Genomic DNA, 25,574 nt, shown 5'->3' with positions numbered 1-25,574 from the left:
AGTGTTTTCTTGTTAACTACCAGCACAAATTAGGTATCACGATTAAGACTAAATGAATATTTTAATATGCTAACACAGCGAAACCTACGCTAGGGTTTGATACGGGTTATGTGGGGTTGCAGGCTTGCAGGAGAGGAGCATTTAAAAAAACTCCTTGGTCAGTCGTCTAGAGTCATCATTGGAAGACGAAGAACGAATGGTTAAGAACCAGGTTCCAAAATGATACCCGGGATACTCATTCCCACTCCTCACGAATACGTAAATCCCCTAGATTTGATGGCAGATCTATCCAGTTAAGAGACGTGAACTTGTTCCAAAGAGAAAAGAAAACAAAGAGCTCCACAATGTATCCTGTTTTCTGGGATAATTGGCAACCAACAAGCTCCTCCAAGCAACCAAGGCCCCACCAACTGAAAACTGGTATGATATAGATACATGGAATAAGTTAAAATCGGAAACAGGGAGCAATTTTGTGCATCAGTTTTTCCGAGTAATACTCGAGTACTCGGCTACGCTTCACTGACCAAAGTTCACCAAATTAACTAGAATCTAAACGAAAATTAAAAAGATGAAGACAAATGTTACAAAAAGCTACTAATTTACAAAGTCCCATTCCTCTCATTGGCTCATTGGCGAGGAACTGGAGGGGTAGTTGGCGCATGATTCTGCCCATAAAATCCCATTCCTGGAGGCGGCTGGTAGAACCCTGTTGTGACTGAATGTTGCTGCTGTTGTAGCTGTGACTGAGTAGCTGGCCTTAGTAAGCCTATGAGCATATTACTAGGTGGAGGCGGCGGAGGTGGGAGGCTGCTGCCACTGCTTGTGTTGAATGCATACGGTGTTACACCGACCATCAAACCATTTGATTGCACAAACTGTTGTACGTGAGGTGGGCCAGGTGGCAAAGGTGGTGGTGGTGGTTGAAATGGTGGCTGTGGCTGATTGTTTTGTAGCATAGAATTCAAGTAGGTGCTGCTTGTTATTTCAGACACAGGCATGGGCTTTTCAAGCTTGGGTCGCTTCTCTGGTGGGAATACGGACAAAGTGGTTGAGAAGGGGCTAGATTTTGACCCCCCACTGCTCAACGAAGAAGCAGCAGCAGCAGCTTCTTCTGCAGCAAGAGACGACAGGACAGATGAGAGCATCTGAGCTGAGGATGTAGATGCAGCAAGCTTTGCAGCCATAGCAGCTGCTGCTGCTTTCTTATGCTGTTCATCTGTTATTGAGGTTGCAATTGTAAAAGATGTGGTTGTTTGAGGATGTGGTGATTGAGGGGCAGTGCTTGACTGGACTGGAGTTGGGTTAGGCTCTGGAGCAGATGCAGAATCTGAAGGTGGGGTAGAGGCAGCAGCAGCAATGGAAGTAGAAGTAGGGGTAGGGTTAGAACCAACACCAAGGCCAGAGATGAGAATGGAAGATGAAGAAAGCCTCTGTCGCATGCTTGTTGCTAATTCAGTCTGCACTTGAGCAATCTGCCAAACAAACACAATCAGCAAACACAAAATAGTCCCATGGAGAAAAAAAAAAAAAAAAACACCCATGCAGAACTGTATGCACCAAACCACTCGCTCCAGTGTTATCAAACCAGGACCTGACCTGGCCACTGTCCAAGTCTGAGGGTTAAACCCAGGGAGGAAGAAACCAGCGGATCCGGCCAATTTCCCCCCTGGCTACATATATGTAGTAATAAGCTCCCCCATCACGGTGTCCCAACTAGGGCACCGACTCTCATAGGTAGAAATGGGTGATAAATACCTGTCATTCACAAGATGGCGATGTGATACATGATAAATGTCTGTCATTCACAAGACAACGATAAAATACGTGATAAGTGGGTAATACCTGTCATTCACAAGACGGTGATAAAAGACCCATGGATACATAAAAAAGTTTCAATGGACTTAAAACACCCATAACTGACATCATCACAAATCAGTTGGTGGTCAAAGCCAACTGAACCTGGTCAGCACACCAAGTTAGTCTTATAACATTTGGCGTGCACTGGTTCGGCACAATCCTCAAAAATTTTGGTTGATATCTGCTAGATTCCTTCAAAGTTTTAGGAAAAATTTCTTAAATACACGTTACAATACCTGCCTTTACACTGAATCATAGAGGTATATGTATTATGTAACAGTGTTTACACTAAATCATGCTTTTGTTATAAATTTATTTTAAGACAAACTTTTAAGGCTATGACCAACTTTTTTTTTTAATTTGAATATTGAATTACAGAAACTACACCTCAAACCATGATGAGACTTGAATTCAACAGCTCAATAGTTCATACTAGAAACCCTACTATATAACCATCGAGCCAAAGACCCAATCCACTATAACCACTATTGTAAAAAGAAAGGCCACGACTCTTGGAAAGACTGGTGGACAGCATAACAACAGTTCAAATTTGTCATGAGCAGAACATAAAAATTGCAAGTAAAATGACTGATGATTGAGCCCTTTCTCTATATATATAAAAAAAAAAGAGAGAAGCAGAAGTTGATGATAGTGACGACTGAAAATACTCACCTGCACCTGAGTGCAAATAACCTCTAGCTTTGATTCCTGAAAATTTGCATTCAAGTCCAGATTACATGAATATGTAGTTTGTATGTAAGATAAATCTCCTCACCACTAAAACAAAAGGAAACCGTACTGCTAAAGAACATTCAATTCCATTTTAATAAAGATTTTACCTGTTCTTGAAGTGCTTCTTTCAGCCGAGCAATCAAGGCACACCTTTTTGCTTCTATACTTCCTAATTGTTGCATACATTGCTTGAGAGCAGTTTCCAACTCTTCAATTTCATTGGCCAGTGAAGACTCCTGCTGATTACCTGAGATAAGAGATCACGTGATACTTAACTAGTCAAATACATGCTTTCAATTCATAAAAATGCGCTTGTAGTCGACTTCACCACCACCAGCATTGCCTTATCATAAATTTTTCAAATTTTTGTACCATAAAAATATGGTAACATAAATTTCTGTGTTTAACATGTAAAATTAATTTTCTTTTATGAAGAATTAATATCTTAAACCCAAGCAATGAGATATATATAAGTCAAAGAGAGTACTTGTCCAATATAGTCACACAATAATGGCCTACATTATACTGCAATCCTGAAATAACATGTTTGTTAGTCCTCAAACTATGATTCATTAACGTTGTTCTTCTTCCAGTAAAGTTAATAATGTGAAGTTTTTCCGGCACCTTTCTCACATATAGCATGTGAAAAGATGGTTCAACCCTAAAAGTAACTTTTCCAAAATGGAGGCGACACAAAAAACTACAACCGTTTAGAACCGTCTAGAACTCCTCGAGTAGTCTTTTTGTTAAACCCCAAAGTTAGGTAGTTTTTCTGCCTTTAAAATTGAGTGAAGTGTGTTTTAGACTATAACCGTTTTAACTGGTGTATGGAGAGTCTCTTTGTTAAGCCCTAAAGTTAGGCAATTTTTCCTCCTTTAAAATTAAGCAGTGTATTCTAGACTATGACCGTTTTGACTAGTGTATGGGACTTTGTCGTACGGCTAGAAGTAATTTTCTTCTCTCACATTGTGTTTTGTCCAAGTTGGGTCTATATGTCCTTTTTATCCAGCTTTAGGGGGAGAAGTAGATGAAGAAGTACAAGAAAGAGGTATTTTGTTCCATATATTGTGGTAATTTTTATATGACCAAAATACTTAAGAAAAGGGGAGCACAAAAAATGAAGTTTTTGCATCTATGAAGAATTTCTTTTCAGCAAAAGAAGATTGAAGACTAAGAATATATTTCCTTGCAAGCTAAAGTTTTAAACTCCACCTTGAGGGGGAGTGTTAAAGAACAACTATGAAAAAGTCTTACATGACTCTCACAGCAAGAAATCTCACAGAGCGAGAATTATTATAGTGGAGTCTTGTAGGAGTCTCACAAGATGAGATCTCATAGAAGAGTCTCAGTTAAAGATGTTTTAGTTATGTTAAGTTGTTCAATTATTCTAAGAGTTATCTTTTAGTGTTAAACTTTGGTGTAAGTGGGATAAGGGTAGTTTAATTGTAATTGGATTCTACTTATTTTCTCTATTATAAATAGATGCATGTACTCAAATTACAACAAGGTAGTGAAGTTTTTCTCTTTTCCAGAAATTCAAAGTTTTTCACATTAAATATTTTGTAACACAGATTCCACAAAAACAAAATGTCACCACCATCATCATGTCTAAACTATGTTAGCATAGGCCACATAACTTCATCCTAATGAACCATATGTGAGGTGCATATCTATTGGCTTCAAATCCTTCCTCATAATATCCATCTATATCAATTTTGCCCTACCTCTACTTATTGGTGGTCTATGGACCTACATTTAAAAAACTTCTCAACAATGCATCTTCAGGTCTACAAACATGTCAAGATCCTTGAAAAGATTAATACAAAAGAAAAAGATACTAAAAATAGGACTTACCATGAGTACAAGCATCATCAACATCTTTTTCCATCTTTTCCACACGACGAACAACAGCTCTACATTTGCTCAAGGTTGTATCTTCATTGACATGTTCATCGTGAATAGATTGAAACGCAGTTACTATTTTCTCAGGCATGCCTCCAACAGCTATTTTCTGAATAAAAATTCACATAAGACTCAAATGATATCCACATTCAACTGAGGTAAAAGACGTAGAGTGTGGAGAGGAAGTAAAGGAGTTGAAGCATAAAAACTCTCACGATTCTTATTGAATTTGCATCCTTCTTCACTATTTTGATAGAATTAGAACTCTTTCCATTGTTCTCCACTGAAACTGGAGGCTCCTTAGGTGGGTCTGTCCCAAACGTTTCATCTTTGAGACCTTGACCACGAGATCCAAAAACTTTCCTTTCTTCCCATATATCTACCTAAAAAAATCAGCACAATAAAAACAGATAAGATAAGGAAGTTCTACATGTAATTCCCATAAAGAAGAATACCTTGCAGGTGACAAGAATCAATATTCCACATTAGCGACTTAAAAAGGAAAAATAGAGATGAAGGAAAAAAAAAACATAAACAGTTGGGAACCTTTTGCACTATGTAGTTACAACCAAAACCAAAAGTTCAAGCTTCTTGCATTACAAGCTTTTTTTTTTAGAACATGCAATATGAACATTTTAATCAAGATAACTGGATCTTATGTTTAAATAAAAGGTGAGGCCAATGGACTTGTTCTTTATAATGATGGAAAAGGGATTTTACTAAGAAAGCTCCCGAAGGAGAAAAGTGCAAACAAGAGAAAAGCACAAGTGCTGGAAGGTAAGTGCTGACAGAGAGAGCTAATAATGTAATCAGCTAAGCTAATAACCAACTTCCAATTGCTCATGATAAGGGATCCATGTTGTGATGAAAATGAAGAAGAAAAAAGCTTTTAATACAATTGCTTAAATCACAACTACAATTACAATTTTTTTTTTTTTTTATAAAGATGTAATTCATTAAAAAGGCGAAAAATTACAAAGAGATAGGGAGCAAATCACAACTACAATTACAAAATATACAACATAGGATGCTGAATGAAAGTAAAGTTGATTAACTCCTAGAGTTAAAGTAGACTCTAATATAGGAGAGATTTGAGCAAAACAATAAGAGAATGAATCTGGACATTATTCAACAATGAATCTACCCCTTCAAGCTGGTTTATAAATGTTGAACATTCCCAGCTTGTCACTTAGGAAGTCAAATTGCGTGATTGAAGACTCTTCATGAAGATATTTGTCACATATTGTTTGGTAGGAATAAACAAAATACACAATGCTCTTTTATCTAGCTTATTTTTTAAGAAATGTTGATCGATCTCAATGCGTTTTATCCTCACATGTTGTCCTGGATTATAGGAAATGCTAATATTTGTCTTGTTATCTAAGTATAACTTCATAAGTTGGTTAAACACAACCTTCAACTCACTTAGAAGCTGTTTTATCTACAGAAGCTCACATATCCTTTGTAATAGCCTAGAACTCATATTCAACACTGTTTCTAGCCACCACAATCTGCTTTTTGCTTCTCCAAGGCACTAGATTCCTTCCTACAAAATTGCAATATCTAGATGTAGACCTCCTATAATCTATACTTCCAGCCCAATCAATATCATTGAATGCCTCAACACATACATTGTCACTCTTCTTGAACACTAATCCCTTTCTTGGAGTGCATTTAAGATATCTAAAAATCTTATAAACTGCATTTAAGTGCTCTTCATAAGAAGAGCGCATGAATTGACTCATAACACACATTGCAAAAGCAATGTCAGGTCGAGTATGGGATAAGTAAATCAATTTCCAACTAATCGTTGATATTGTCCCTTATTAACCTCTGCACTGGCATTTGCACCCATGGGTGTTTAGTTGGCTTGAACCCTAGCATACCGGTTTCATTGAGAAGATCTAAGATATATTTTCATTGAAACACAAGATTCCTTCCTTAGTTCTTGCCACCTCCATGCCCAATAAACACCTCAAAGATCCAAGGTCTTTGATTTGAAATTCTTTGGCCAGAAAGAGCTTCTCCTGTTCAACAAGATTATCACCTGTTAGGATAATATCATCCATATACACAACAAGTATAGCAATCTTCCAGCCATTAGTGTGATTTGCTTGACTCTGACCAATCAAACCATGCTCTAGGGAGATTGTTTAAGACCATATGGTGACCTCTAGAATTTATAGACCTTTTTTGCACCAAATAAACCTTCAAATCCTGGCATATTCACTTCCTCTTCTAATTCATCATTGAGGAAAACATTCATCACATCCAACTTGTAGCAATGGTCAGTCCATAATAACTACAAGAGACAACAGGATTCTGATATTATTCATTTTGCAACAAGAGTAAAAGTCTTCTGATAATCTATTCCATACATCTGAGTATATCCCTTTGCTACCAGCCTTGCTTTGCACCTTTCCATTAACCCATCACCCTTATATTTCACTGTGCAAACCCGGTTACAACCAACTGGATTTTTTCCTTTGGGAAGACATACCAACTCCCAAGTCCAATTCTTCTCTAACGCCTTTATCTCCTCAAGAACAACCTCTTTAGACTCAGGAACAGCAAGAGCATCTTGTATAGACTTAGGAATTTCTGTTTTAGACAAGTTAGAAACAAAAGCTCCAGAGTTTGAGGGCAATATGTGATAGAACACAAAGCGAAATATAGGATGATTTGTGCACAACCTTATGCCTTTTCTATGAGCAATGGAGACATTAAGGTCTTGAAAATCAAAGATTTTGGACACAAGGAAGAATCTGAATTATCTGATGTACTCGGAATTGAATCCTGGCTGTTTATTTTAGGCTGCTGCTCCTTGTCAGTTATGCATCCTTGTATAGACACTGTGTTTTTCTCAATTAGTATTTCTCTCCCTGAATCAGATTGTTTAGTTTCTAGCACAATAGACTCGTGTTCAAGAAGACAATTTGTGATAGGGAAAATCTGGGGTTAAGGAGACGAAGTGGTTATTTTTTTACAAGAGGAAACAAAATAGACAAGCAAGGGGACAACTGTTTCCCACAACTTTTCTTCATCCAAATGATTCTCCCCCTAAAGAGAAGTTTGGGAGAAAAAAGATTGATCTTCAAAGAAAGTAACATCCATACTCAGATAGACCCGGTTGGTGGCAGATCAAAATACTTTTATCGCTTTTGAGTTGATGAGTATCTAAGAAAGACATATTTACGAGCTCTTGGGTCAAGTTTACTACGGACATGATCATGTGAACATGAACAAACACAACATAACCATAAACCTTGGGAGATAAATCATTGAAGAATCATGCATGAGAGAAGATCTTGAAACTGACTTACTCCGGACGGCATTCGATTGATGATGTAAGATGCAGTAAGAACAACTCCCTAGAAGTGTTTAGGAACCCTAGTGGTAAACATAATTACCCGAGCTACGTCTAAAAGGTGTTTGTTCTTACGTTTAACAATACCATTTTGTTAAAGTGTGTCGACACAAGTTTGGTGTACAATAACTTTTTCTATGTGAAATTGGCCAAGAATGGAACAGAAATTTTCTTTGCCATTATTGGTTTTTTGGATTTTAATTTTGGTATGGAATTGGGTTTTAATCATAGTATAGAAATTTTGCACTTAGGTAGCCTCAAATTTTTCTTTCAAAAGATACACCCAACAAACCTAAGTATGGTCATGTATGAATTTAATGAACCATTGTGTCTCCATTATATTTTTCACTCTCGATGACCCCGAAATGTTGCTATGTATGAGAAAAAAGGTTGGGATTATTTGTAAGTGTTGAAAAACAAGAACAAGGGCATTTTGGTCATTTTACCTTGTTGTTACATGATATTAGATATATAGAGAATTAGGGTTTCACATGTCAAACTATGTCTACGAACCAAATTTCATGTAAAGAGAACACGTAGAATAAGATATATAGAGAATTAGGGTTTTCACATAAAGTAGGGGCAATGTTGTAAATTGACCCTACCTACTAAACCCTAAATCTATAAAAAGAAGCTGGAGGTTTCTCACAACAACAGCAACAGGAATAGATAGTCGTGCCATACATTGGGAAATCTGTTGTTGTTGTTGTTAAATCAATTTATGTAATTCATCAAGTGTACCAGGTGGGATTGTAGTTTCAAACCCTGGTGTTGTACCTTCATGTGTACTAGCATTTACCCAAGGCTTCCCAAAATTTTCCCAACATCTATCTGAGTAATGATTGGTGCATCCACAGTGAACATACTTGTGCTAAGATTTACCATCTACTTGGCTTTGGCCTCTACTAGAATTATCTCTACCTCTGCCTCTATCAGCCCCTGTACATCCCTTGGACGTGTCAATAGAATTAGATGTTATAGCCGATGTATTAAGGGCAATAGCTTCACCAGCTTTAGTATCTTTTCCAGCTCTAGGCACAACAAATTTGTCAGCTCTTTGTACCCTATTAAAGGTAGTAGAGAGGTTAGTTATTTCATTTGAGGCCCAAATTTATACCTTTATTCTATCAAATTCAGCACCCAATCCATCTAGAAATTTCGCCACAAAGTTGACTCTGTTGTTTTCAAAGTTCCCTTTCATCCATAGTAAAAGGATGAAAAACATTAATTCCCTGCCAGATACTCAAAAAAGAACTATAGAAGTCTGTCATAGTTTTGTTACCCCTTTTCAAGCCAAAAAAATTTGTATATAATTCATAAACCCTGGAAAGATTGCTCTCTTGTCCATAAAGAGCTTCCAAGGACAGCCACATAGCCTTGGAAGTTTCAAAGTTCATAATTTGGCTCCTGATATTAAATTTCATGTTGATGACAAGCCAAGTCATCACTTGACTATCTTCAACCTCCCAATCATCATCCTGATGAACAGGATTGTCATCTCTAATAAATTTTAACTTTTTCCTGCCCTTGAAGTACATTCTAAGATCTGGACCAAGTAAGGTAGCTATCACCATTCAACCTATCAGAGGTGATAGTGATAATATATTTACCATCAGGATTATATGACCCCTTTGTTGGAGTGTAAACCTCACCAGAGTCAGCAATATCAGATATAAAAGATCAAATAAAGCCTACAAAAATTTCCAAATCAACTAGCTACAGTGGGCCCTACCACGTAACAAAATACAATTAGGGCAGTTCCAAGATGTGCGCAGATCAAAACAGTCCAGAAATTCCAACAAGGGAATTAGATTCAAAAGAAAAAGTGCATTGGAACCTACTCTAGGGCTAATGTCAGCAAGGCTCATATGACATCAGCAATTACAGTTCTGGAATTTTGGCGCACACCTCCAAATCAGCATAAAAGAGCCTCTTTTGGCAGATTAGAACATCAGAATATGTTCTTAGAACAATAGGACCAGTAATCCTAGGGTTATGGCAGAGAAAAAAGGAGAAAAAAATTAGATTTTTACTAACTAGTAACCAAAAATCTGGAAAAAGATTTTCCTTTATATAAATTTCTGCTTCAAAGAGGAGAAAAAACTCACAAATATCCTTCCCAGGTGCGATTTACTGCTTTGATACCATGTTAAAAGTAAGAAGAAGAAAGGTTGAAGAGAGAGAATGAGAAGGAGAGAGCCTATAGAAGAGAAATTGAGAAATGAAAACTCAAAATTCGTGGTTGGACTTCCTCCAGCTTCTATTTATAGATTTAGGGTTGAGTAGGTAAAATCAATTTACAACATTGCCCCTATTTTAAGTGAAAACCCTAATTCTCTATATCTCCTATTCTACGTGTCCCTTTTACATGAAATTTGGTCTATAGACATAGTTTGACATGTAGAATAAGATTACATCACGAAATATAAATAACGACAAGGTAAAATGACCAAAATGCTCTTGTTCTTGTTTTTCAACAATTTCATTTTCAACTTTTAAATACTGTGTAGTCCCAACTTTGTCTCAAGAAAATTTTCTTGTGTTGTGGAATTGCTTGTGTCAATCCCATTGTTAGAGTTCATTAGGTTGTTGTTTTGCTATATATAGGTGATTTTTTGCTCTTAGTGACTTTTATTATTCCCCTTGAGTGGGTTTTTGTCATCCTTTAGTGACTAGCTTTCTTTGCTTAGTGATTATTACTACTAATTTGTATTTGTATACCTTTATGTCAGTTTCTAATTTCCTTATTTGTGTCACCATATTTCCTTTATCATTTTCTTGGGTTTTGTCCTCTAGGGTTGTGAAAGTTTGTACCACTTTAGTATTTATTAAGTGGAAGATGGAGGAAGATGACTATAATAGTTTTTTTTATATTCAAGTTAGGATCATTGCCATATACTCCTGAGATTGAGGGAGAGAAAGGAATAATTTATATTCTTAATACGAGTTCAAAAGTTGAAGACATCAGAAGCCACCATAAATTTTGAAGTTGTCGAAGCCACATAAATCACAATTATTTTTAAGACCAATTGTTTGATGAAGATTAATTTTTGTATTTCTTTTTATGCTTAAAATGGGAATTGAGAGACAATTTTGTAACAAGTTGAAGCTATGTGCTCTAGCCTGAGGGGGAATGCTGGAAAGTATATTAGAGTTCTGTTTAGTTTGTTTTCAAGGAAAGTCACATTCTAGGGTTTAAGGGAGAGCAGGGACATAAATGTATTGTTCATACTGTTTAAATTATAAACAGGGGAGAAGGGTCTACAAACCCTAATCATGCCCATCTCTTTTCTTCCTACAAATGTCAACAAAGTGAAGAGGGCAAAGCCAGAGCATGAGGCTGAAAGGGAACAACATTGCAGGCTATCACATTAGTGAAGGGAGTAACCTCATTTATGCTCACATTTATGTCAAATACCGAAGGTTTTGGCTAGCTCATTTGTTGACAAGAGTTGAGTCAATATACAGATAAGAGGGTGATAAGAGTCTTAAACTGTAAGGGGTAGAACTGTCATTTTTGAATTGTTAGACAGCACAAGTATGCCATTAGATGGGGGCGTTGAGGTACTTTGTGAATATTAGACGTTGTGGTTGGAGTTAGGTCAGTAAGAGGGCATCCACTGCTTGTGGACCCACCAAACAGTAGTAGCTTGTGATTATATTAACACAAGCACTCCAAGGAAGCACCAGAATTGAAAACCCAAAATAATTTATTTTGTGTGTCTATTTCTCTAGTTCTCTATGCTTCCATTTAATCCTGAAAGCCTAGCCTCTCTCACAACAACCTAGCCATTAATACAGCCAAGACTCAAGTTTAGATCAGGACATCTCCATTAAGCCTAGGCTTTTAATTGGTATCAGAGCAGTGACGGGCCAAGGGTGACATTTTCGGATCAACTGACAAGAAGTTCAACTCGGACAATGGTGGGTATTTTGACATCCTTTTTGTTTCTGCAGGAGACAAAAGGCCAGACAGCCCTAGCCTTGTAGTGCTCTCTCTTTTTTCTCTACAAGTTCTATTGAGGACAACAGTTTTCTGAGTTCATGCAGCATTGTTTCAAAATCTCAAGGCAACTCATATCATCCTTGGGGCCACATCTCTCTTGCTCATAGAACCTTCAATGGTTCTAAAGGAACTGCAGTGCCGCTGTCCATAGGAGAGGTTGCCATGTGACACTGGCATTCCAACAGAAATCTCAGACTTGGGAAACATGTAGGGTAGGCAATCCACAACATATTGTCCAATCCAAGATACAAAAAGCCTAATTTGGATCAAATCCAAGCCACCTTTAAAAATCATGCAAAAATTCTGAATACATGACAACCAAAAAAAACGAAAGAATAAAACAAACCATTGGACTTCTTTTAGCATGAGCTTAGATCTCTCCTTCCTGGGCCAAAAGATTTTCTGCATTCAGAGGCCCCCTACAAGAGGAGGGTGATTCCATGGTTGTTGTTAGTTGGTGACTCATCGTGATGCCTTTGGACATACTTGGCTGAAGCTCAAGGCATTTGTTCTAACTTTTCTATTTCTTGGTATGGTACCCCTGGATCAGCAAATAGTCTAGCCAAATCTCTTGCTAAAGAGGGGATTTAAAAATGTTAAGGAATAGTCCCACATAGATTAGTGAGTAAAAAGATCTTGAGTTTATTAGTTGGTAAAGAGGTTTTGGCTAGTCATTTTGGGATAGGCCTTGGACCCAACTTAACAAGAAACAACAACTTGTTGCATGGCAGCTGGCCTCATCGGCCTAATTGTTTTTGCTGCACTTGCAGCTTTGTTCTGTTGTATTCTTATCATTCCACAAATAAAGGACTTAACTCATCCTATGCTGTAGAAAATATTTAATAATGGGGATAAGTATAATAATAAAAATGAAGTCGTTCATATAATTTATTTTTTGAAGTTTAAACCCTCGTTGTAATGTTCATACCACACATCAAATAAGTAGGAAAATTTATATGAAGAAATAACACATCAACAAAACTGACATGGGTTCTCACACAACCAGGGGGAGTACAAGAGCCCCTCCCCATGTTGAGACAAAAGGAGGAGGTATATAACAATTCAACCGACAGTATTTTGTGCTTGAACTGCACATGGCCACCTTTTCAGGTCAATATCGAGACCAGTTGTAATAACACTGATGTAAATGAAGTAAGTGTTAGAGAATTTTAGTAGTTAACCTACTTCTGTATTTACATTATCTGTTGTTTTTCTTACTAGTTAATTTTTTATTTGATTTGGGGCCTACACTATCAGTTGGTTAATGGTGTAAAATTATTAGAAAGCACCAAATGAGGCAGCCTAATTTCAAACCCAAAGTGGATCATTAGGACTAAGAGGGTTTGCTCTCGTTGAATTGGGCCAAGGTCCTGAATTCCACAAACTAAGCCACTACGCGCTCAATTTTCCAGAAATTTTATCCACTTTTGGTGTTAAGTAAATTCGTCAAGACAATAGTTTGATCAAGGTTTATAACAAGTATGCTTCTTGTACAAAATAAAAAAATAAAAAATAAAGAAAGAGCACAAGCAAGAGAAATGCACAAATTATGTCAGCAGGAATGGCCATTTTTAATTTTCTTCCTCAACCAATATAAATGGCAAATTTTACCATTGAGCTGGCAATTCAGATAAAGATCAAAACAGGATAAAAACTAAAAAGTAAAGAGATTGCCTTTGACCTATCACTTGATCCAAACTAACTGAAAAGAGAAAAACATCACTACTCTTAAAGCAAATAAGAAAACAAAGATAACTGATTACCAGCCTAGCAACCACACTCTTCTCATGCTCATCACCATTCTCAACTACATCTTTCAGCACCTTTGGAAGGACTTTCCAGAACTCATTCACAAATTCACTTCCCTTCCGTCTACTATTCTGTAAGATGTCATTCGCCAAGTATAGAAAAGGCACACGCTGCTCCTTCTGGCAGCTATTGAACAATTTCTCCCATGTTTCAACTACCTGTTTCGCTTTCTTCCGGTGAACAATGCACCAATGTGACAAGGCTATTTCAAAGTTAAGAAAAACATAAACAAAAAATTGTAACCAACAAAAAAAAAAATCACTTGTCCTTATAAGAATACAAAATGCAGAATGGAATTACGAGACAACAGTAAATGTATGGGCATAAAGAGAACTTTATAAGTAATCAACAGTATAAAAGCACTGTAAAGAACCAAAATTGGATTTTACAGAGACTTACAGAGTTATCTTTATGAATCATTCATCTTCATGGAACCGACCATTGAAAAAATTCACCTCTATCTGTACAGGGCTTACATCAGTCTTCTCCCTTTCTCTTCTTCCTTCTACCCCACCACCATTTTTTTCCCTTCCAGGTCTCCCATCCCTTCATTCCGGCTGCAAATATTTTTATTTTTATCAGCTTCTTATTTTCACATACACTGGGGATAAGCTAACTATCCCGTGCTGTTGTTCATTACTAGTATTATCCCAACTATTCTCAGTTGACTGTGACTGAAACAAATTTCTTCATGCCATGGAGATCCTACATAACTCCTCCCTTCCCCCTTCGCTCCACCATCTCCACCCTTCTCCCTCCCACCCAGCTCCTCGAACCCAAACTGCCACTTTTTCCACCATCCCTTCTGTTCTGCCTACTATTACTGTTTCCTCGTTTTCTCCTCTATTGGAGCTACTGCCACCAATCTCAATGTTGTTCATAATTGATTTTATTTGTCATAGCTTTAAGACCTCCAACCATCAGCTGGAGTGTTTTTTTTATTTTTTTTTGCAGTCTAACAGCAGCAAGTCAACCATTCAGCATTAAACGTTACATGTAAATAAGAGACAACCAAATGAGGAGGATACTTTCAATGCTTTGCTGTGAATTGTTGAGTTTAGAAAGCTTCTCAGCTAAAATCTGGCCATTAAACACGTTATTCATCTTGTCTTTGCCAACAATCAGGCAAACAAAATAATCCTGTACAATGCATTAATATGCAACCAAATTATTTTCTATGCAAAAAAGTGAATTAACCATTCTAAAATTTAAGAAGAAAACCTGACACTCTTTTTTCGAATATTAAGAAAAACTTAAAACAAAACGAAAACATTTATCACAAAAACACTTATACATGAATATTACTTTTTCAGAACCATGATGCCCGCAAGAACAAAAACATAAATGCGTTCCTTAACCAAATAAAAGGAGTTAAAATTCAAAGAATTCCAAAGACCTCATACATTTGATGTTTTGTCACAAAGAGGACAAATTAGGTCTTCTGTAATAGAACCCCAACATAGTGCAGATTTTGTTATTTGCAATATAAGTAGAATATAATTACCAATCTAAGCTTATAAAATACATCTAATATGTATGTGTGTGTATGTATATATATATTAAGAAATATTGAGAGAAATAAGGTTGAGAGTGAGAGGAGAAGAAGAGAAGAGGAGGAGGCAACTTTTGGGGAAGTCATGAGTTCTGGATTAGGGGAAAAGTTCGAGCCCCCTAACTCTTTCTATTAACTAAAGTGAATTGTGGAGGAAAAGACTCCTCAACCCCTCTAACATATATACCTTATATCCCCATATATACAAGTCCAAATATTATAAAAAATGGACCATAGGCATTTCTAAACTTCATTAAAGTAATGTCACTCTTCTAGATACAATCAGAAAAATGTGAAATGATCAAACTACCCTTCCAGTATATTTAACAGTTCCCCTCAAGTTGGAGCATATATATCAGTAGTCCTGGCTTGGTATAAAAAGTCCCAAACTCTCACCTATCTAAAACTTTAGTAAATACATCACAAAGTTGATCACCTGATCGAACATAAGGAGTATCAACTCCTTTTTCATTACTGCATCTCGAACGAAATAACAATTCACCACAATGTGTTCGGTTCTTTCATTAAAATATTGAGTTGCTAGCAATAAAAATGGTAACCTGATTGTCACAGTACATTGTCATCAATACATGGACCTGAAAATTCAACTCTTGCAAAACTTATCTCACCACTTCATTTCACTGATTGTATGGGTCATAGCTCTATATTCGGCTTCAACACTAGACCGGGCCACTATATTCTGTTTTTTGCTTTTTCATCAGACTTAGGTTACTTCCTACAAATACATAGTAACCAATAGTAGATTTCCTAACTAGTTTAGAGCTTGCATGGTTAGAATCTGAGAAGACATCTATTTTCGTATGATTGTGGGATTTAAAAAATAACCATTTCCAAGGGAGCCCTTGAAGCACAATAATATTCTTTGAGCTACCTCTAAGTGAACCTTGCAGGAACATTCCATGAACTAGCTTACTGTGGCTTACCACAGTAACTGGAAAAAATATACTTGGTCTTGTGACAGTGGCATAGATCAGTTTTCCAACTAATCTACGACATACAGTATTATCATTGAGTTCTTCATGGTGCTCATCATGAAGGTCATTTCCAACTTCTATGAGTGTTTCTACAGGCTTTGCACCTAGTTGACCATACTCTTGTAGCCTGTCAATGACATTACCCACTCCCTAAACAAGTAACACTAGGGGTGGCATCGAACCGAGCCGGTTGGCGAGCGGCTCGGTTCCGACTCGGTTTGATTCGATTTATCTGGATCTTGAACCGAGTTCGAGATCTAGATAAGGCTTGTTTGAGTTAACGAGCCGAGCTCGACTGAACCATGGTTCGGTTCGAAAGCTCACGAGCCGGCTCGTTAACTTAACGAGGGTCTGGAAGGCGGGAGCAGGAGGCGTCTTCGACTCTTCAAGTTTGACTTCAATTTCTTCCTTCCCTTGTCTGCCATCGCCGATCCTTATCACCACCAAGCCCCTCCCATCCGTTGTTGTGGCCACCTCCATCGCCGTCGACAGTTGCTCATTGACCGCCTTCGTCGCAAACTCCCTTACCCCCGCGTCGTCACGATAGCCGCTACCTTCGCCGCCGCCTCCGTCACACCAGTCAGCCCCGACGACAACTCCTCGTTGGCACCACTAGACCCCCCTGCCCCCCGCGTCGTCTTGGTAGAAAACCAGACACCTAAGTTATGGGAGAAATAATTTTTCCCCCCTGCGCGCGAGAAGACATCGTGCGATTTCGCACGTGCGAGATCACAAGCACGTGAAAAAAAAAATTGTTTCTTGAACTCCAACTGTCTCTTCCTCATGGCTCTTGAAGAGACTCAAATTGTTTGAGGTACTCTCTTAATGCTAACCCCACTCAAGTTTTTCAGAAGAACAGATTGGTATCATTTCAGAATTGTTGCTATATGAATCCATGCTCCGAAGAAAAAACAAAAATGGGCATGTGATTGAGTCATCCAAAACCATTTTTCTTAAACTTTTTCTCTGTCTCGATGATCTGGTTTTCCAATCCTTGAATCAGAACAATCTGATTCAGTACAAATGGACAAAGCTAGCATTGCTTTTCAAAGGAATGTTTTTGTGTTTGATTATTTAATAAATTTTATGCATAATTATGCAGCTTTTGTGAATAATTTTATGCAATGTATAGATAATTTTATGCAGGGTTAATATACAGAGGTTATGTCCACTTTTAAGTAGAGGTTATACCCAATTTTATGTAAAATGTATGCATAATTTTATATACAGTTTATTTGACTTGTATTTTATGCAAAATTTTAAATGTAGGTTGGAGCTTGAACTCGGCTCAAGCTCGAGCTCGATCACAATTTTAGACTCCAGGCTAGGCTCGGCTCAAGCTTAAGTTCGAAATATTTAAATCAAGCTCGACTCAAACATAGGCAGGTTTGGGCTCGGCTCGATTCGATGCCACCCCTAGGTAACACAGACCCATAAGTCAAGTGTAACATGCTTAACCAAAGAAGAATCGTTTAGACCAGCAAACAAGGATGACATACCTGACCTACGAGTAGATGTTCCCGAGTCAATCACCCAGGAGGATCCAAGACGCACATATAATGCAGACATACCTGAGTTGGCCAGAGTGGTCATAGTAAGTGGAGGTTGTGCACTCGATACTGAAGATGAAGGAGGTGAGATAGATGTAAGATGAGTCATGCGTTGAACCAACTGTTGCATCTCATCAAGGGCTCTTGGGGAAAATACCACCTATTTGTCCAATAAGGGCTTAGTCTACTCAAAAGAGAACTTGTCCAAGTGGGTTTCCCAAACTTAATCCGGCATTCGTTTAGAGAAATGATTAGTGCATCCATAGTGGAGACACTTTCTCTCACTTTTACCATTTGTCTGACCTCGGCCTCTACCTCGAGAACTACTTCCTCAACCTCGAGTAGACTCTGGCTAACCAAAGGAATTCAATGCTGAAATATTAACACACTTATTGTCCTTGTTTCCTCTATAGACATAACCGGAATCTTTGCTCTCATAACTCAACCGAATGTTGTGGAAAGTAATGACACATCATCTGAAGCTAATAATTGAGGCCTGACTGGATCAAATTCTGATCTCAACCCATCTAAAAATTTTGCAGTAAAAACTTGCTTCAGTAGTAAATGGGTGGAACTTGTATCAGTAAGAAATTTTTCTAAATTCTTTGTCATCAGTAGTAAATGGGTGAAACACGTGGTCTCTTGCATAATACCTTTTAGTTCACTGTAATAGTCCATGACTGATCTCTCCTCCCTGTTAAGGCTAAAGAATCTAGAATATAGCTCATAGAACCTGGACAGGTTACTCTCCTGAGCATATGTTGATTCCAAGGATACCCACATCTCCTCGGTTGTTTCATAGTTAATAATCTGGTTTCTCAGCCTCGAATCCATACTGTTCGATAACCAAGTCATTACTTAACAATCTTCCGCTTCCCAATCATTCATAATGAGGATGGGAGGATCATCTCGAATAAATTCAGATTTCCTTTTGGCCTTGAGGTAGATTCAAACAAATTTGGACAAACTCAGATAGTTGCATCCGTTCAACCTCTCAGGTGTAATTAATATGGAATCTTTCCCATCTGAATTCACAACATCTGTCCCTGGGGTAATAATTTCACCAAACTCAGCCATAGGGACAAAGTATTCTGCAATTAAGTGACAATTTCACTTCCGACGCAAGTGTATCAACAATAGCTATGTGGGCCCCACTTCAAACTAGAGTTAGGTAAAAAAATCAATGTGTGCCAAACAGCCAATACCAGAGAATGTGACCTATTCTGCAACTAAACCAAAGATATGCAGCAAAATTCCATTAATGAGGGCTGACTTTACGCAATTAATGATGACACAAGCAATAGGTCATAGAATAGGGTGCGCACAGTGAGAAAGAAGTCAATCGTACTTCAGCAAACCCTCATGAGGGAAAAAACAGACATAATACTGCTTAATCAGCAGTAAGAACTATCAACCCTAGGGTCATGGCAGGAAAGAACACAAAAAGATGAGATTTTACCAACCAGACCACACCGGACTTGAAATCCCCCTTCTTATGAGATCATGGGCTTCAAGAGAGAACAGATATGCTTCAAACGCTGGTACTATGGACCGATCTGCCCTAATATCATGTGACATATTGAGAGAAATAGGGTTGAGAGAGAGAGGAGAAGAAGAAAAGAGGAGGAGCCAATTTTGGAGAAGTCGTGAATTCGGGATTAGGGGAAAAGCTAGAGCCCCTTAACTCCTTTTATTAACTTAAGTGGGTTGTAGAGAAAAAGATTCCTCTACTCCTCTAACATGTACACCTTATATCTCCATATATACAAGTTCAAAAATCATGAAAATTGGACCATAGGCCTTTCTATAATTCATGAAACTAATGATACTATTTTAGATATAATCAGACTAATGTGAATTGACAAAACTACCCTTCCAGTACATTTAACATTATATATAGAGAAAGAGAGAGAGAAAGAGAGAATTACTTAAAGATATAATATTACCAAATAGACACCTTTTTTTATGTTGAGCCCCATACCCTGGTGAAACTCAAACCCAATACCTCATACTAAAAACCCTGTATGTGATCCTTGAGCCAAAGGCCCAATCCACAAGGGGCAACTAATTCCAACTCAGCCACATTCTATATCTTTCTACTTAACCTTTTTGTTCCTGGGTTATTGTAGAATAAGTGAACTATCAACTTCAGATTCAAGTGGACAAAGGCCTAAAATAAACAAGTGACAGAGATAATGAACCTATGAGCATATGGCTAGTGCTCAGCACCTACTGCTTTCTTATCCCATTTCATCTCAAATCACTCCTTTGTTATTTCCATTATTGACAGCCTTCTCAAGGCAACTGCTGTTGCAAGGATAAAATAAGGTATTCCACTGAAATGAAGGAGGTCAATGTTGTGGTGTGGGATCAGTAGCATCAGCTCATTCCCTGTTGGGATAGAGTACTCTGACACACATTGGTTAAAATATGAAGATATGTAATACAATTTCTGTCTAAATAACATGAACCTATTATATTCATTTAAATGTCGGTTAATTATATAATAGAAAAGTGGACGATGCTTTTGTGAGGCACCCAAAAAAATGATTTCTGGGATCACCTCCAATAATGGGTGTCTATGCGGAAGCTCACAACCCCCCAACCCAATATATGAAATCTCTAACAAATTTCCTGTTTGCCACTTGTGAAGAGCTCAATCAAGTCTTTTCAGTATCCAGCTACCTGAAGCTGTAAAAACATACTGCCTCATCATTGAAGTACCAAATAATTCTATTCCACATCAAGCTACTTCAACATTTGTTGATTTCATATTACCACCAAGAGAAACAATCAGATAATATTAACAAAAAAGCTCCCACTGAGCACTAACTTCAATCGGGCATAGTTTGCCTACCAGAGATGACCTGTGAAAGTGATCATTTCTGCCTTTAGACATTTGATGATGCCAAAATCATACAGGCAATACCCTCTTCTTGCTTTATCCATTCTATGGTTAACTGTCAAAAGACAACTAAATCAAATAATGAATGCTTACCGCAGGCTATAGCTGAATGTTAACAAGCAGTTGACACTGGTTGTAGACAGCACAAACACCAATTACCAGAACCCTAAAATAATGTCTGCTCTCCATGTATAGATGTTAGAAAACAGTATCGGGGATAGTTTCGTCATTTTACATGTATATATTTTCTAATGAGGACATTATGTTACTCATCATATCGAGATGTGTCTATGGTTCAATTTTTTTGTAATTTGGATATGTATGTTAGGAGTTATGAGTCTTTAAGAGTATTGAGGGTATTTATGTCTTCATACCATTTTTGCTTAATTTGAATAAGAGATTTGGGGTCGTGCACGTACTCCAACAAAAGCTCTCCCATTGCTCTCTTTTCAGAAACTTTACTCTCCTTCTCCTTTCTTCTCTCAATCTCCTTCAATTCATCATTTATCAATAGACTTTTCCTTTCAGCAGAAGAAAGAGGATCTTTCTTCTACCGAAAAAGTAAATGCTTGGATGGGTTCAGGCTGTTTAAATTTTTTTTTTTTTTAATGAGGATGTTTAAATACTTATGGTATACTTTATACAGCATGGGTTGGTCTTTTGGTGCTGTGCATAACTCTTCAGGCTAAGGCCTTCTTAGAAGATGTAATTTTAGTTTACTATATTTTCCGAGGTTTCTCAGAAAGTAATGTTCTTATGGAATCTCGTTTCCTAGGGTGCAAGGGGAAGCAGTTGTAATTTGCTACTAAAGTTTATAAGTTATGAATACAACTGCTACTAAAGTTTATAAGTTATGAATAGGATAGAGGGATCTCTAACTGATCCATCTAACAGCCTTCTCTCTTTTCTCACATTCTCTCCTTCTCTTCTCAAATTACTCATCCTCTCCCACTCTTCGTCAGTTTCACAAATCTCACATGGTATCAAAGCAGTGGTTCTAACTTCAACATACAAAAGAAGACAGATGAAAACGAAGAAGAGAAAGAAAAAGAGGAAGAGAAGAGGACAAAAGGAATAAGAAGAAGAAAGAGAGCAGGAGATAAATTTACCAGTTTCTGAGTTTTCTCTTTATTGATTTCTTCTTATACTACTTTTTATTTGACCTCTTCTCATTGTTTTTTTTCTTCATTGTGATGGGTCATTTTATTAGCCAAAGTTGTGCTGGTCTGGTCTCTGGTCTGTTTTGTTACTTGTCATCTGGTCTCGTTATTGCTTGTTGTTTTCTTCTTGTTCCAAAGCATGAGTTAAATGAACCACCCCCACCCGCCCAACTGTTGCTGTTATTATTCAGACCACCCTTATTCTCAACAGTTAGTTGATCCACTTCCTCCTAAATCTGACTAAAAGCTTGAAAGGATACTTTCATCTTTTCTTTCCCCAACCAAACACTCACTCCCCAACCAAACACTCACTCATGACCTTGGAGGTGTCAAGCGGGACACCTTGGGACCAGTAAAAGTCAAACACCTTGTGCTTGTACTTCTTGACTGATGCCAGTTTGGGTTGTTCGGAATCTATTAACGATTTTTAGTGACCATCTCCAAGCAGAATTGCCTACTTGCGTTCCAGTCCTCATGGACCAGATGGAGAACAAGATAACTAGACTGAGTTATACCATCACATTCACCATCCAAAGGATGTAGCCTCTTTGAATTTTCTCTTGTAGCAGTCCCCAATTACATCTCAATTTGTGTAGATAACTCTCTATTTTATAGAAAGTTCCCTTTGTGCTTTGGGATGTGATAGTCTCAATCTATAGTTTGAGTTCCTTGAATTGGTCTCCTTGTTGAGTGGTATACAGGGTGATTCCGTGTTTGTGTCAAACTCATCTTTTTTTGGTCACCCATCTTTTTCTACTTTTTCTACTTTTTCTCTTGTAATGCCCTCTAGTTACGATAGTGAGAGTCCATCTCTAGACTCTCTAAGCTATTTTTTGCTCTATGTGCGTTGTCCAATTAGAAGTCTTGAGATAGTGTGCAAACAGTTACTTGTAAGTTGAAGGAAGAAGTTTAATATTAACATGAATCTAATGTTCTCAATCTGGTTCTCCAAGATATGTACTGCCCAACTTGAGGGGGAGATATCGTATAAGTGTGTGTTTGTGTTAATGGAATTACAGTACAAGATTCTATGGTATTAGTGAATTTGGTGTAAAAATCAATAATCATTTCCCTACGTAGTGCAGACAACATCAAACCCATGTAGCAATTGCATGCCGGGTATTCAATAAGTGCATTTTGAATATCAATTGGGAGATCTTTTCACTTATGCTTAGAGTGGGAATAGTGTCACTTATTTCCTCACTAGTAGAAGTTATACCCTCAATTTTTGAGGGAGAGTGTTAGAAAATGTAATTTTCATTTACTTAATTTTCTTGGGTTACTAGGAAAGTATTTTCTTGTGGAATCTTGTTTTCTGACGTGTAAAGGAGAGCAGGGGCATTATTGTAAGTTGCTACTAAAATTTAAGTTATAAATGGAAGAGAGTGGTCTCCAACTCCTAATATCTCCAACAGCCTTCTCTATCTTCTCTCTCCTCCCACATTCTCTCTCTCTTCTCAAGCTACTCGTCCTCTCTCTCTCTCTTCTTGAGTTTTACAAATCTCCACAGGCCTTTTGGCCCATCTTCTTCTATAAGCATGTTTTTTCTTTTCTTATGTCATATAATAGAAAGCCTAGGCTTCCAAAGTTTCAACCTACAGGATGAAAAATCGGCCATTGCCATTCTCCATGTTATCCACTTATCCACGTGATGTCCATGTAGACAGTAGCACCGGTAAATATTACATTAATTTTCATAAATTTCTGCTTATTGACCATTCAAAATAAGTTGAAAACGCTTCCTAAGGAGGGCTTTTTATTATCGAGAAAGTTATGTTTTTTGCCATATAAAATGTTTTCCAATCATGTGAAGAAAACGTTCGCAAGCAAGGCATGTCCCTAAAAATTCTGTCCATATTGCTGTTAGTTTCATGGTACAATGCCAACATATTCAACATGACCGACTCCTACAGGTTTCTAAACACTTGCCAAGAAAACGCTATGCATATTGAAACATGCTCTCGTCAAAATCGCGACCAAGTAAGGCCGTAATGACCAAACTTCAGCAAACTGGTCAGCTACAAATAACACTTACCAGCGAGACTTAGATAAACCAAAAACAATTGAAAACACAGAAACTTCTCCAATGAAAAAACGGGATAACTAACCCGGTAGCCAATCGAAATGCCATGCAGAATAACCAACTATCCAGCCTTCTAAATTTGCGCGCAGGAATGTGAAAAAAGACCGAACAGAATTCAAGGGGCAGACCTCAAATTCCAAATTGTGGGCAGCTTCTGACCGATAAGCTTTCAGTCCTTAAAAGCTAAGTAAGTTCAAAACTTTTAATGGGGTAAACCCTAGGTCCAGAGCATCGCATATAGGTGTGAGTTGGAGATTCTCGCCGAGCCCTAGATCCTTTCGGGTGAAAATCTATCGAGAGTGTGATTCGGGTTTTTATACCACGGACGATAATGAGGAGATGAGATATAACGTATCTGCAGCTGACAAGCCGCAAGACTTTACGTTTCTTCGTTTCGGGTGGTTTGCTGCGGGTGTTTCAGCGACACGAGGAGGTTGTCTTTGGAGCCGAGATAAACGCTTCATATGAAGGCACTTGCCAGTTGCCACGCTACGGTACTGTTAGTAAGAACGACGTTCAGGCACAATGCACCCGGGCAACCCACACTAGTTTAGAAGAACCCCGGGCTCTCTCTCTTTACTTCATTATGCCCTCCATTATGCCCCTCTCTAATGATAATCATAAAATCTGCACAAAGAGCATGGAGATGTTTATCTCGTGAGTTTTATTAATAAATAAATAAAATAAAATATAACAATGACATACTAATGTTATCTCAAGTCAACTTAGGGGGGTTAGTGCACATTACTCAGGACGTGATTTTCATGCGCATTACGCAGTTCATGTCCTGATGTCGTTAGAGAGCGCCGAAATTCATGTCATATATATGAATATACATGACTCAAGAGTTCATGTCTTAAGAGTAACGGGCGGAAAGCACTTTCCGCCGATTTTGAGAATCATCCACATGACTTTCGCGCGGGCTCTCTCCGGCTCTACCGTGTCACTCGTTTTTTTTTCATTTCGCTCGGTTCGTTCCCGCACAGACACTCTCGTTCCCGCAGCCCTCTAGTCGATGCTGGTTATGCAAATCTATGAGGATTTTTTGCTCCATATCGAGGAACTCGATATCATTTGCAATAATTTGGAGATAATATTCCTAATAATGAAAAAAAATTATTCAATTGAAGACACTCGTCTTTGCGGAATACTATTGAGAGAACTTTTGGTGCTTTAAAAGCTCGATTTCAAATGTTGAAAGGCACTCCTCCATTCTCTTTTAAGGTGTAGACAAAAATTGTTTTTGCTTGTTATATATTGCACGATTATATACGTACAAAGGATTACAATGATATATTTTATTTGGAAGATGATGATTCGGATGATGAGTTTGGTGGAGGAGGTGATGGGGTTTAATTATGTGCGACGGACGATACATACAGCGATGATAGCGATGGTCTTGTGGAAGAGGATACCCAAGTAACAAGCTTTCGGAGGCAGTGTGCATTAGAATCCACAAGAGCCACACAATTTTGAGATGACATAGCGATTTGCATGTGGAATGATAACTGATGATTGTATCTTTTATTGTATTTGAACATGTGTTGTTCTTATGTACTAAACTTGTAATTTGATGATTTTAATGATAATCACAAAATGGTTATTATAATAAAACTCTATTACATTAGTAAAAAAGTTGTATATTTATTTATATAT

The 25,574-nt window shown here is 37.7% G+C and overlaps 1 protein-coding gene across 2 annotated transcripts; it reads right to left on the bottom strand.

Moving 5' to 3' along the window:
* Positions 1-383: 383 nt before the first annotated feature.
* On the bottom strand, positions 384-24,369 carry LOC137960007 (uncharacterized). Of its 2 annotated transcripts, none has more exons than XM_068807449.1 (8): positions 23,944-24,369; positions 14,702-14,813; positions 13,628-13,875; positions 4,707-4,874; positions 4,444-4,600; positions 2,697-2,836; positions 2,530-2,565; positions 384-1,472 (listed from the first exon to the last, which is right to left on the bottom strand). In XM_068807449.1, the coding sequence occupies exons 2-8, from the start codon at positions 14,775-14,777 to the stop codon at positions 627-629; spliced, it is 1,671 nt and encodes a 556-aa protein (XP_068663550.1). In that variant the 5' UTR covers positions 14,778-14,813; positions 23,944-24,369; the 3' UTR covers positions 384-626. The 2 variants fall into 2 exon arrangements, with proteins under 2 accessions (XP_068663550.1, XP_068663549.1); XM_068807448.1 differs by lacking the exon at positions 23,944-24,369 and adding an exon at positions 20,628-20,673.
* Between the last annotated feature and the right edge of the window lie 1,205 nt (positions 24,370-25,574).

The sequence above is a fragment of the Aristolochia californica genome, unplaced genomic scaffold, assembly GCF_029961685.1.
Source record: "Aristolochia californica isolate CCGP_79_NKW_82.1479 unplaced genomic scaffold, dmAriCali1.0.hap1 SCAF_3, whole genome shotgun sequence".
NCBI lineage: Eukaryota > Viridiplantae > Streptophyta > Magnoliopsida > Piperales > Aristolochiaceae > Aristolochia > Aristolochia californica.
This window is presented reverse-complemented; position numbering and strand designations above follow the sequence as displayed.

Excerpts from the sequence above, each read along its gene's own strand:
- LOC137960007 (XM_068807448.1), bottom strand. The coding sequence starts at position 20,669 with ATGTCTAAAGGCAGAAATGATCACTTTCACAGGTCATCTCTG. Across the intron at positions 14,814-20,627 it reads ACTTTCACAGGTCATCTCTG|GATTATTTTGTTTGCCTGAT; the intron begins GTAGGCAAACTA and ends TGCATTGTACAG. Across the intron at positions 4,601-4,706 it reads ATGCAAATTCAATAAGAATC|AAAATAGCTGTTGGAGGCAT; the intron begins GTGAGAGTTTTT and ends ATTTTTATTCAG.